Source organism: Takifugu rubripes, chromosome 13, assembly GCF_901000725.2.
Source record: "Takifugu rubripes chromosome 13, fTakRub1.2, whole genome shotgun sequence".
NCBI classification, from domain to species: domain Eukaryota; kingdom Metazoa; phylum Chordata; class Actinopteri; order Tetraodontiformes; family Tetraodontidae; genus Takifugu; species Takifugu rubripes.
Window position 1 is genome coordinate 13,852,431 of NC_042297.1, and position 13,464 is coordinate 13,865,894.

Consider the following 13,464-nt stretch of genomic DNA (forward strand, 5'->3'; position numbering starts at 1 on the left):
GAGCAGCAATGTTCAAAAGGGTGTCCCGCTAAAGAAAGTGAAAAACGTTTCCAGAGATTACAGAGAGTTAAGTGTCGAGGATGGTGTCAGTGACTAGATCCCCCTTGAAATAATAGAAACTGCCAACAGACGCATCAGGTACATCCAGGTCAGTTGCTCCACATCAGGCTACCAGTATCCTGATAAGAACCCTGTGAAATCCTGCAGCTAGCTACGAAAGAGTCATTAAAATGCTGCAGCTGTTTCTGGGGGGATATTTCTGCTCTTGTATTGAGCCTGAACTGCTTTGAAAGTCACCTGTAGCAACTTACCTTCTTTACAATTTCTATACTTCCCTGCATTCCCCTGCTCCCTACTCTTTAAAAGTTAAGAGACCACAATGCAAGAGTCCTTTGACCTTGGCATCCAACCTGCCGGTCCCGCCGCCTGCTCCCCGAGGTGTTGATACACCTCTGCCGGTTCTGCCGATGGAGCCGCTTTAGCTCCGAGGTGAGGTGGCTGCAGGGTTGTCAGTTGATGGGAACACACAAATTAAGAGCCGAAAGAGAGTGCCAGAGCTCCTGTGCTGTTACTCCTCTGACTCTCATTAGCCCGAGCAGAGAAGCTCAAATCCCATGGAGAGAATTGTATCGGACATGGAAAGTTTGATTCGGACCAATTAGGAAAGCTCTTTGTTTACCTAACCCTTGTGTGGAGGCCAGGAGAATAATAACATTTCCTGGTGGTGTCAAGAGAAAAATAGCAGAAGTGGTGCTCGTTCATCTAAGTCCAGCCCCTGAGCTGGATCGCTGGTTCGGTGAAATGAAATGCTAGTGCGTCACAGCGAGCAGGCTCCAGTGAACTGTGAGCGAGAACATCATTAGGCTCTCCAACCTTGAGCGACGCCACAGCATCCCGTCTCAAGCTAAACGGCCTAAACTACCGCCGGAATTGTCCGGGCGCACCGGTGACATCCTGTGGGAGCCGGTTTAAGAAGGTACTTAATAATCTACCTTGTATTAATTACCAAACACTTTTCAGTGCACATACCTGCCCCCGTGGGGGGGTCTCTGTGGTTAATTAGCAAGCAGACTCTGAACAACGAGGCGGGTCTCTGGTGGCGTTGCCCCCCCTCCACCACCACGCTCCTGCCTTTAGAGTGGAAATGGATCATGTGACCGAATATATTATTCAAAACACACTTTTGATTTTTATGACAGTGGCTATTAAATTCATAGCAGTGAAGTTGCTTTTCTTCCTTGAGTGTCTGGCGTCCCTCTCAGGCTGGACACAAGAGCCGAAGGAGCGGCTGTCAATTCCGATTTGGTTTTGACGTTGAGAGTGTCTAATTGGTCTTTGCTACACAGCGTCAGTGCGCTGTGAGCCGCAGCCTCGATGGGAGACGTGATGAAGACGCGTCTGCTTCCAGACGAAGGCAGGGACAGACAGAGGGTGGATCATCACAATAAGCGTCACCACTGATGTGTCAGCTTGGTTCTTGTTGGCAGTAGCTCAGAGGCAGGAAGGCAGATATATTCTGAGCTAGAGAGGACTGAAATTGAGCGTTAGATTAAGACAAAACTGGTTCTTTCAGGTCAACCAGTTTTTTGCTACCAGTTCCCACCGGTTGATCGGCCCAATTTAAGTAATTTAGGATTGTTTTAGAGACAATGGAACCTTCAGAAGGGTTTTGTTCCACGCACACCAATGTGAGAAGGTGTCAGATGAGCATTTCAGCCTTACCTGCAATTTCTTTGATGAATCTCATCATCATGTCAGTCATTACCTCTCAGAAGACAGACACGCTCTCCTCCGTAAAACCTGTCCATGCTGGGGTTTCCACGCTTTATCGTCTCTGCTGACGGACTGAAATGGACCCAGTTTGCAGCGATGATGCAGCTGTTTTTAGTCAAGTCCACAGATTGTTTCTTCCAAATGAGCATGATTGTTGAGGTGTAGCTCCGCATATATTGTCACCCAGCGGTCGATCCTCGTCAGTTAAAATGCAGCTGGGACTATTTGAATATTCTGCTTGGTTTTTAGATTCATCTGTGTCCTGATCCAGTTTAATAAGTCTGGGAGTATTTGTCCAAGGACACGAACTTCAACATTTGTTCTCATTAGTATCTCCAGCGTGGGTAAAGCTCCTCATTCAAGATTGATGGAAGTGTATTCTTTGTGGCTGCCGCGTGTGTCATCAATAGCTTCCCGGGCGCCAGCGCGAACAAAGAAACCGGTCTTTGAATTTCTCACACGTGCTGGTCTTGATGAAACTAAAAATGACAGTCATCTTTTGTTCTCGGGAGTATCGCTCTATCAACTAATAGAATCCCCCAGCAGTCAATAAAATGTATGAATTATGCATGTCGGCCAGCAACAGGGGATTGACAGAGCATGTAAATCAGCCCCTCTCCAAAGCGCCCATCCGGCTCCTCTCCTGCTTGTCTTTCTCGTCTTCATTTAAATATGACCGTGTTTATATGCACTTACTTCTGTATGAGGAGAGGAGCATGCTGGGAAGAATTTGTTAGCAATTGGATTGCAGGGTAAGCCTCTCAGCTTACCTCTGGCAGGAAAACTGTGACACACACAAACCCACACACCTTTTTGCTGTCCATGCCCAAATCTATTTTTTTAACCCAATTCTGTAATGATGGAAGTCAAAATATTTGAATTGTCAGCGTTGACAGGTGGGTTAACTGGTTTATCACTTGTCATGAATCTAAATGCTGAATCTTTATCTGGACTGTTCTGTCTCTGATTAAATCTGCACCTTCATGTATCGTTTAGTCTGACATTATAGACATTCAGAGAAAAGAGTGCGATGATGTAATCTGAGAACTCCTCGGGTTTGCCGTTCTCTTGTCATATTATAACTTTAAAATATCAGTTTAATGTGAACGTACACACCTTCCTCAGACAGAAATGGGGTTGGATGTTATGAAAAACTCAACGCCGCAATACAGTAATAACATCCTCCACAATTTACAGCCTGAATTTTGCAGTCGGCGCTAGAGATGAATTGTAACGATGTGGAATTTAGGCGGCAGCACTCTTATTTAATGCTCTGAAGATTATTCCCTGGACAGAAATGATCATTTCAGCTCATAATCCTTCAGTTGCACTCATCCATAATTGTCTGTAATTTCTTTTTACTGTCACAAAGTGACTCTTCAAACTGCAATGTTCTAAGTGCAGTTACATTAACATCCACTCCTGTTTGTCTTTTTTAAAGCTCATTTGAACTGTCCAATCAGATCTCTTCTTTCTGTTTACGCGACAGAGAGCAGCCAATGAAGTATAACCACGCTGGGATTGGAAATCTTTATGTGTTCCCAGCATTGCAACAAGGACGCTGCAGCGTCGTTAAGGCCAAACAAAAAACGCGTCCACGTGTGCTGCAGCGGAGGGTTCGGTCAAAGAGCGACGGCGCTCTAAAGGCGTCTGATGCACCGCATTCTTTTTGCAGCTCAGACGCGCGGCAGTGAAGTGATGAATGGTTATCTGGCAGCAGAGCATCGGGAGTCTTTTGGGACGTCTCTTATCTCGCTGGTGCATCACAAACACCCGGAATGTCCCCGGCCTCCGTCACAGCAGGTTTCCTGTCAGAGCGTCTGCGGTTCGGTCGTATAGGTGGGCAGAACTCTTCACCCGCTCGTTTTATAGTTCACCTCTTTGAACCTAAACCTGTGTGCCATCATTAGCTGTCCCAGACCCCAGAGCGCAGGCTTTTAATTCAGCGAAAGCCTGAACCTGCACTTTCATAGCACAAAATGGCTCACCTTCCGTGCTTTATGGCGGCTATTCACTCGACATGATATGCTCGTATTTCATGGTAAAGGGCTTGAGGTGGCACAGCCCGGAGCACACGCTGTTCACATGATGACGAGTGCCCCAGAGGGCCCGCAAGAGCCATCATAGGCACATTATGAGAGTTATGGCTGCAGACTTCATTTTAATGTGGATTAATCACCCGCTTGGTTTATTCTGATAGACCTTGGTGGGTTTGTTATTGTGCGCTTTTTAAACTCAAAAACTTTAGCAGTCGCATCACCCCCATGGGCTCCAAGCTTACTTTAAGTCATTTTAACTCCGTGACCAGCAGTAGTTGGTATTCATGGCGCGACCTGCAGCAGAGAGATGGCGGACGTTTCGTGGTCAAAGACATTTAATATGGACAGGAAAAAGTTGGACATTCCCACTCTATCCATTATTAATGGGACTCCTTTTCTTTTCGGGTGACAGTTGTGATTTCACCTGCCTCCCCTTTGTGTTTCAGCGAGCGTGACCCAAGCCCGACTACTGTCACAGCACCAGTGATTGGTTTGTGGTAGCACACTGCACTTCCATCATCAGAGCCTACACACACACACACACACACACATAAGTAAACACAGATTTTCAGCCGGTTCACCCTGGTGGACTGACCTTGCGACTGTTCGGTGTTACGGAAGGGTGAGTCCCCACTCACACATACAAAATGCCTCCGTTTTCCCATCAGTCCCTGCATTTACAGCTGAATGACAGAATAGGGGACACGCGTGTGGGCCGGACAGCTTCTATGCATTTTTTTTCCCAAACCCGTAAAACAACAGAGAGGATCATTCAGACAAGGAAACCTGTCTTTAATGATTTTTTCAGCTCCTTTTCTTAGTCATCATCACACTCAGAAACCTGCTTTCAGTATGTGATCGGCGTGCAGTAGCTCGGGCGCCGCGGCCCCAGCGGCCGAGGTGTAGAGACAGGGGGGAGCGGTCTCAAGGCCAGATTATGCTTCTCTGTCTGCGTGGGTCGTGGGGGGGTGGGGTGGGGGGGGTGGGTAGGTGTGACTATGCAGAGGGGGACCGCAGATTAGGGGAACCGCGATTGGCTCACCAAAATACACAATTTACAGTTGTTGCATTTCTGACTTTACTTCTTATTGTGTTGTAACTTTCCCCGTTTTGACCAAGGTGATCTCAGTTTGTTCCATTTAACGTAAAGAAGCCGCTCATATAGCCTCATAAGTGTATTTGAGCTCAACAAACAGAATATCGCTCCCCCGTAGTGTGTTTTCTGACTAGTCTTTGTACGAGCAAAGTGTTGTGCGTCCTGTTTGCCAACCAAACACTTTTTAATTAAATCAAAAGGGATTAGCTGTAAATAAAAGTAATTAATGTTACCCCGTCTTTAATCGTTTGGATCTAAACTTGTAACGTTGCGTAGTCAACCGGACATCAATCCGCTGAAGCATAAAAGACGAAGTGTGTAGGAAGCGCGTTCAGGTTGCAGATAGGCTACGCAGACGCATAATTTACGCCTTGTTCATAGCAGCAGCACAAATTATAATTTTATCTGTTGACTGGCATTACACAGAAGATAAATTACCTTGTTTGTGGAGTTCAAGTGGTCAATTAAGTTTTTTTTTTTCACTTTCTCAATGTTTTTGGCCTGCTTTTGCTGATTAAGTGAAAAACTGCTCTTATAAAAAAACGCTCTCTAGGATTCATTTTATGTGTCACTATTCTCGCCCAAACGTTTGCGTTTGCATTTGTGTGCAGGTCATCTGTCGCAGTAACGCTGGTGATGTGGCGGCATCCTGTCTTTTATGTCAGAAACAGTTTTATTCAGAACACAAAAAGGAATGTCTACATTAACTGAGTTTTCTGAATCCAGAATCAGATCCGACAGGAAGTTGTTTGCTTCATAGTTAAGTCTGTGCAGTAAATGCATGTTCATGAGTTTTGTGGCACAAGATAACTGGCGAGCTCAGTTCCGGGTAGAAGGTAATGCGTATTACAGTTGTAGTCAGAGCCTAATGCACACGATTATCTGGCTGCTCCTGGCAGGAGGTATTCAGCAGACATCATATCCTTATTTAAATGAACACAAGCAGAGTTCGCTAACCTCCCAATAGGATAATCAGCCCAGCGCTGGCTCACCTCGAGTTACTCTTGGTGTTTAAATGGAGCATATTCCCGGTTCCACAGTTATATCCAAGATTGACTGGTTCTAAACAGAGTCGGTAAGTGGCTGGTGGTTTAATAAAAGCTCTATGCTTCTCTTTCATGTGCCACGGGAAGCTGTCGATGCTCTTTATGGTGCCTGCAGCAGCAAAGGCCAAGAGGCTGAATAGTTGTCCTGGTGAGACTAACTGCAGCAGTGCATGGCACAATGAGCTCAGGACTACTTTCAGAGACAATTTTCTTTCAGCACAGATGTCACATGCGGAGCCTCGCAGCGGAACAAACTGTGCACAGTCAACTAGTCAATGAACTGCAAGACATTTGGTATTTTCTGCGAGTCTATGTTATCGTCTGTAGTCTGGGGGCTGCTAGCAAAGGCAGCTACCTGCTTGATGTTCTCTTTTATTCACCATTTTGAAGGCCCACAATAATTTCTGTCATCTTTTCTGCTGAGCGCAACATTTTCAGGACGTTTTTCATTTATTAGAAATTTCTGCTGTCGGTGCTGCTCAAAACCTCTTTCTGGTTAAGCCACTAATGTAGGAATAGCTCCTGCCTGAAAGTGTTGAAATTGGGTTTTAAGCTGTCCTATTAACCTGCTCCTGGCTGCAACAGCGAGCCAGCAGGTCCCTCAAGCTTAGGCTCCACAAATCTGAATATTTGACAGTAATTGCAAGTCTTTTATAGGACTTGCAATTACATGTATGTAATACAAATATACCTGTATGTAAATTCTGTCTGAAGAGTGATGACATGGTCAAAAGTGGGTAGGAGCCATGTTTAATTCATCAACGGGTTAGATGCTGCAGTCTGATGTTGATTTAAGGGGCCACAAAAGGTCCAAAAGCTGTTGTTGCATTTGGCGAGGGCAGCACAGATACGTGCTGTAATGGCCGATGTTGTATAACGGGACACAATCTAAAAATAATGAAGCCTCAAAGATGGGCTGTAAAACCGCTAAGATGCAAGTAAACGAGAAATAGTAAACCCAGCGGCATCACGCTGTAATTGATGCGGTGGGTTTCTGTCATTAATCGTACGGAAAGTGCAGGGTTTGATGATGTGCAGCACATTTGCATCTTTTTACACCTGAGTAGAAGTGAAAGAGTGATGTCATGGCGACCGAGCATCCAGTGCATCCACAGAGAGACGGATGGCGTTTACGACCAGTTCTCGTGGCTCTTCGACTTCTCCCACCTGCAGCAAGGACGTGTTCATCCCGTGCATGCCACACCGCTACATGTGTCCTCACTAAATGTGCAAAACTAACATCGCACACTCATGGCTTCTCTCTGTAACATGGCGCTCGCTGTGGCAGCACTTGGATTTTCATCTTTCTCGACCAACCCACGCTCATAATTACCTCCCTGCTCGCCTCCCCTCTGTGCCTGAGCCTGGAGTTCCCTCCGTCAGCCATTGATTTCTCTTTTCTCTCCTCTCGGCCTCTTCCTCGTGCCGCGCATCAGTGGTTGTTGAATTAAGCCAGTGCTCAGCCACTCACTGCCTCCCCCTGGGCCGAGCAGGGAAACTCAGAAGTTAGGACTGTTTAAACGAGGAGGGTCGCCATTTCAAAGAGACTAGACGAGTAATTGTGTGGTTATATTTTTGGGCAGCTGGGCGTTAATTGCTCAGAAGTATAAATATTTAAAGATAGAGTCCCCGAGTTTCCAAATAGCTGATGAAAAGAAGTCTGATGTTCCACTTATTCTGTTTTTATTAAGCTGCTCTGCCGCCGTGCCGAAGTGTGTAAATATATCTTTTATACATGAAAAGATTAATTATTTTTCCCAAATAAGGGATTCCATAGAGCCGAGGCTGAATTTCCAGTCTCATATCACACTTTTGTGGATTTCCATCACATTGGGGCGTCGGATTTTCAGCATTATCTGACTTCGAGATTGAGCGTGGCTCGCTGTTTTTTTTGTTTTGTCTGCCGATTTACGAGCTCGTGCACTCTGGTGCGCCTGCTGCTGTTTCTGTGTACTTTCCGGATCACTGAGTTTCCAATCATACGTCGAGCAGGTTGATTAGAGTGTCCCAGGCTTTGCTGTGGACGCTCTGAATGTTTGTGACCCTGGTTAAACCAGTGAGGGGAACAAATAATGAAATATGTCTGACTAAAATAATTTAATATTACTTCTGTGTCTTGTGTCGTACTTACGGATGGCTTTCCGTTTCAGAGCAGCTGATTTCGCTTTTATCATATTTTATTCATGCAGCTAGTTGGTAGAATGTGACACAGCAAGTGAGGCAAGATAAAGATGTGGGGTCGACCTGAGGTCAGCCCCAGAAGCTGCAGCCTTTATCTACTTGGTGAACCGAGCAGAGATGAGTCGCGTTGAGTTTGTGTATTATCAGAGAACGCGGTGGAAAACCTCCCCAGGTCACATATTAACTCTTTTTCTGTCTCAATTTCCAGTGAGGGACGCGTCGAGCTTCTGGGAGGAGGCATTCTCCAGATCTCCAATCTGACCGAGGAGGACGCCGGCGTCTACACCTGCATGGCGGACAACGCTAACGGCACCATCGAGGCGCAGGCCCAACTGGCTGTGCAAGGTACGCTGCAAACAGGAGAAAGGTTAAACGCTGAGCTGCAGACGGAGGAGGAATTTACGTGTTCAGTGTTCAAACGGGGCTTTCCTAACAAATGTGCCGCCTTTAAATCTGCTGCGGATTGTAACTGCAGGATGTGCGTTTGTAGATATGAGTTGTTGGCAGCATTGTCACACAGCCTCACCTCATGCAGGAATAAATAATGCACACGGCGGCAGTAAAAGGCGCTCCCTGCGGTGCGTCATTCAATTTCTGCATCCAAATACCGACGATGCAAAGTCAATAGAGACCCAATATGCAACATTTCTGTTTCAGCTTCCTTCGTGCAGCCTGTGTAGTTCTGTTAGTGTTAGTCTGTGCACCCTTCTCACTGCTGACGTCGTCCGATTCAGCACTCAAATTCAGCGTTGATGAGCCATTTGAATAACAAATATGCAAGAATGGATTTTTTAATGAGTATTAATTATCACAATAAAAAAAACCCCATCTGCTTCTTTCCAAGTGATTACTGACTAATCTTCACATTTCAGCTCGGAACCTCAGAACAGCTAAAGAAAGGCTCTTCTGCGGCGCAACATGTTCTCAGAAAGGCCGCAGACGTCCCACACAGGCCGATGAATATTCCGTGATGGGAGAGTTTCTGCATGTTTAACACATCCTCCAGCTGAACGCTGCGTCGGCAGCAATAATGACGCGCGCTCTCTCCGTATCAGTCATTTCATTAGTTCTGTAGATGCTGCGGCAACAGTAAGAAAAATAAAAGCATTCTGACGCACCCACAGCGTGTGATTAGTAACCCCTGTTGTCAGACGGCGTGCAGGATAAAATAAACCACATGAATACAAACATGTCAGCCCTCTCACAGGTGATGCGCATCAGTGGGATTTGCAGCGACGTGAGAATGCGGAGAGACGCCCTGAGGCTCAGTCCCCGACTTTATTGCATTTCACACACATCCGTGTTGTGTTGCGACTCCACCCCCCCCCCAAAAAAATCCCTTCATCTGTTCATCGCCTCCTCTGCCGCCCTTTCATCCTTTCCCGGCGTTCTCTGTGATTAGAGGAGACAGTAATGGAAAATTGGATCAGGTCACAGGAGGTCATCTGACTTCGTTTGGGGTTTTTTTTTCGCGGTCTTCAGGTCCGTCTCGCCAAAATCCCTCGTGTCTGCGACCCCAGCCCTGCCACCCGTGATCTCCATCGTGACGAGACCAGACTGCACGGCTGGTCGGCCGCCTTTGAAAACTGTTGAAAGACATAAGTCATTATAATCAAATGCAAACACTTTGACGAGATCCCAGTCCCTCACGTCTAATTACATTTGCCTTATTCAGATTCACCAAGAAGCAGATTGCTGCATTGATTTGCTCCCCGGAGAACAGATTTGACTCTCGGAAGGTCAATTGATTCCCTCCAGGAGAAAGAGCCTCATTTTTGCTCAGTCTGTTATGAATCTGTAGCAGCAACAAACAGTTTTGTCCTGTGATTGACTTCTGAAACACCTCCGGGCTCTTAAGAAGCAGAAATTCAAGCTTAATGGCTTCTCATAAATACGGAGCAGCTTGTGATGGCGGAGCCAAGCAGACGCTCAGTCTGGTGTTCAGCGTTTCACCTGGAGACGTCCGAGGGCGCACATCATCTCCTCAGGGAGGCGACGAGGCTGTCGCCGATGCTTTGCAGATTTCGGAGGTTTCCTTGGTTCTGTTTTGCCTGCATCTACGCAAGGTTGCAGCAGCTTTGTTCGGTCCAGACTCTCAAGCTGATGCTCAGAATTTAGAAACTTCTTTACAGACTAGTTACAAGACTCCAGGCCTTCGTCCTTGGAGTTCAGAAACTTTTGTGGCTGCTTTCAGAAGCTAGCGAGGGTCATCGTGGGGGAGAATCGGCGTATTTGCCGAGTGGGCGCCGCCCCTTCCTGTCAAAAAGAATAAACCTTATTTCATATGTCTGCAAACGAAAGAATAGACCAAAATAATGTGGAAAGTGAAATTGATCCAGAATAGTTTGGGGAGGGAGTCTATCGGCAACTGTCAAAAATAAAAAATGTTTCTTGGTGAGCTGCCACATATGTAGACTAGCTTTTTATTAAATTCATAAGTGCCAGTAAGATCAAATGGATTTGTGGCTTTATTTGCGTGGAGAAGCACAATCTGGAATTTCAATGAGCTGAACTGCAAACTTCTTCTCCTGCAGAAGACAACAATGGATTTACCAGAAGGTTTAAGGGCTTTCACATCCCTGGTTGTGTTTTTGACTCTATCAGCATAAGTGAGTCCAGAGGAGGCAGCAGCAGCAGCTTTTGATTATGGCCTTGGATGACTTGCATGTGTGTGTTTACGGAACCAAAATAGATTGGCCACAAACGCGCGTGTTTCCAGCTTTATGGGGCTCACAGTCAGGAGCCCTCGTCTGTCACGGCCTCACGCTGTCACGTCACCGGTTTGTTCTTTCCATGCGTTGCACTTGAATACAGGACATTCCGTCCTCCTCTTAACGGGTCATTTCTTTCCAGTGGGCTGTACAACCTTTACAGCCCCAGACTGCTGTTTATATTTTTCACCTTATTGTAAAAATACACTAAACTTCAGATAGGCTAGAATTCTTTCAGTTCCAGGAACCCGGCAGTAAAAACCACACGCTCAGATGCAGCACCTTGTTCCTCATGCAGCCTTTGTCCGAACAAATCAAGAACTGAATATGCTTCTATTACATATCAGTTTAGAGAACGATAGAGGGATTTCTTTCTTTCCCCTGAACCGCAATGAATTTATTTGCCAGCTAATAGAAAGTGATACGGGAACAAAAAGCGGTACGATATGATCTGGTGGATATTTTTGTGTGCTTTTGCTGCGGCACGCCATCTTCCTGCTTCCCGTCCGGTATCACAGCATAAATTATTCCCTGCCAAATAAAAGAAATGTTCCGCTCTATTGTTAGTTAGCTATGGATCTGATAAGCAGCACCATCATCAGATAGCCAGTTTTCTTTTTCCATCACTGTAGGTTTGAATTGTTCTGTTATCTGGTAGAAATGATTGTGCCACATTTGCATCAGGAAGGAGTCGGCATGTTGCATTTAGCTACATCTGAGGAGAGGACTTGGTGTTTTCCAACCTCTGATTCCCAAACCCCTGAGCTCTGATTAGCGTTTCTTAGCACCTCATCAGGTGTCATGTCACTCCTCAATGAATGAATGGAAAGATGTATAATTGAGTAACTCCTGCAGTCTTTTTGTAGTTAACACACCAGCTTTGTTAGCTTAGTCTAAGGATGCTTAATGTATCTTTTATTTATGTCACACAGCTTTCTAGCTTTAATAATGGTGGTTTCCCATGATTTGGATCCTAAGAAAAGTATTCAAATTAAACATTTAATAATGTAAATATGCAGAGAGACTGCCCCCTATTGGTGTAAACCTAGCTACTGCACCATCCTGCTTAAACCCATTGTGAATACCAAACATCTCTTTCCCTCCTCCACCCTCTCCGTGTCCAATCACGTCTCCCCTGGCTCTGTCTGTGGTGAGACACGGCTTGGCCTGGATTGATTAAATGATTGATCATATTGGCAGTGAAGTTAGCATGTTGGCAAGGCATCTAAGAACTCTAATGAGAATCAAAGTACTGCATATGATGAACTCTACCCTACCGAACACATCATGCAACCTTGTTCAGACCTCATCTTTTCCTGCTGGTGGAAATTCATGAATCACTGTGTTGCTACGATGCGGCTCCTAATAGGACTTTTTGTTCTGCAGCAACCATCCAGCATGTTCCTTGTCTTGCTGCTGAAGCTGTTTGTTTTGGCCTGGATTAAGAGTAAAGCTCTTATCTTTGGGAGAGCAGTATGGGTTATTAGTGCCGTTTGAGCTCCACTCTCCCTCAGAGGAAACTCGACTCCCAAAGAGCTTTTGATTAAGTTAGAAAGCTAACTGGACTCCCGCCATGCTAGCATTGCAGGACAATGTCTTTAATATCTGGCTTGTCACAAGTTTCTCATTAGTTGTTCATAGATTAGGGAATTTCGTACCACCAAGACAGACAAACAACAAGCAGAGCAGCTTGTTTTTTCAGCATTTTGACTTTTATTGTTTCAACATTTTTATCGGTGCCAATAGATGCGAGTTAGACCTTTCCCTCACAGCATGTGCCTCTTCAGTTAATTCCTGCATACCAGTAAAGCTTTAAGTAATCGTCCCAGAATCCCCTCCTGAATCCTCCAGGCTTTTGTTTAACAGTAACACAAACACATGACCTTTCTGTGGCCCCCTTTTAGCCCTTTGCTGGAGTCGGTGTAAGTCTGTTTTAAAGCCTCTTTACTGAGCTGGGGGCTAAAGCGATGATACCGGCACCAAAGCAGCAGCAGCGTTCCTTCAGCTTTTCTTCCCGTTCCCATATTTTTTCCTCCTCTCTCTCCTTTGAATGGGAGCTTCTTCCGTCGTGCGCCTTCACTGCTGCTTTTCTGCTCAATTGTATTTTCTGCTGCAAAACAAGTCGGCCTGGTTGGAGAGAGAGTCAGTCTGTAGGCGGTGCACGTTTCTGGTGTCTTAAAGACCTTTGCTTTGAATTTATTTGAAAACAGCAGCCCGGCTGTCCAAAAAGCTTCATTACAGCCCATATTTGAATATTCCTGCCGTCAGCTGTAAACAGCCAATTACAGGAGGTCGTCATACTTGTTCTCTGGGTGGCCCCTCCACATGCACACCACCCTGCACGTTACGCTCTGTTGATTCCTGAAAGTTCCCTCTTTCCCACCGCCTGGTCCAGATTGGTTTATTTAGGTCTTTTCTCCTCTTTTCCCAGTCCAGCAGGTTCCACATGAACTCCATTTAGACAAAATGGTGCGTGTCTGCCTCCGTTGATGGAGGGAGGGGGTGGCTGAAGATGAAGAGATAGCTTGAGTTATAGGAAGATTACGAGGTTTTTTTGGGTGGGGGAGGTGGGCCTGGCTGGAAAATGCAGAATTAGAACTAAATAGAGCTGCGGGGTA

At 45.8% G+C, this 13,464-nt stretch overlaps 1 protein-coding gene across 1 annotated transcript in view; it reads left to right on the forward strand.

Annotated features, from left to right (window-relative positions):
• neo1a (neogenin 1a) overlaps positions 1–13,464 on the forward strand; it is a 106,220-nt gene that overhangs the window by 57,569 nt on the left and 35,187 nt on the right. The window contains 1 exon segment of the mRNA XM_029845799.1: positions 8,344–8,480. Coding sequence (XP_029701659.1) covers positions 8,344–8,480 — 137 coding nt within the window.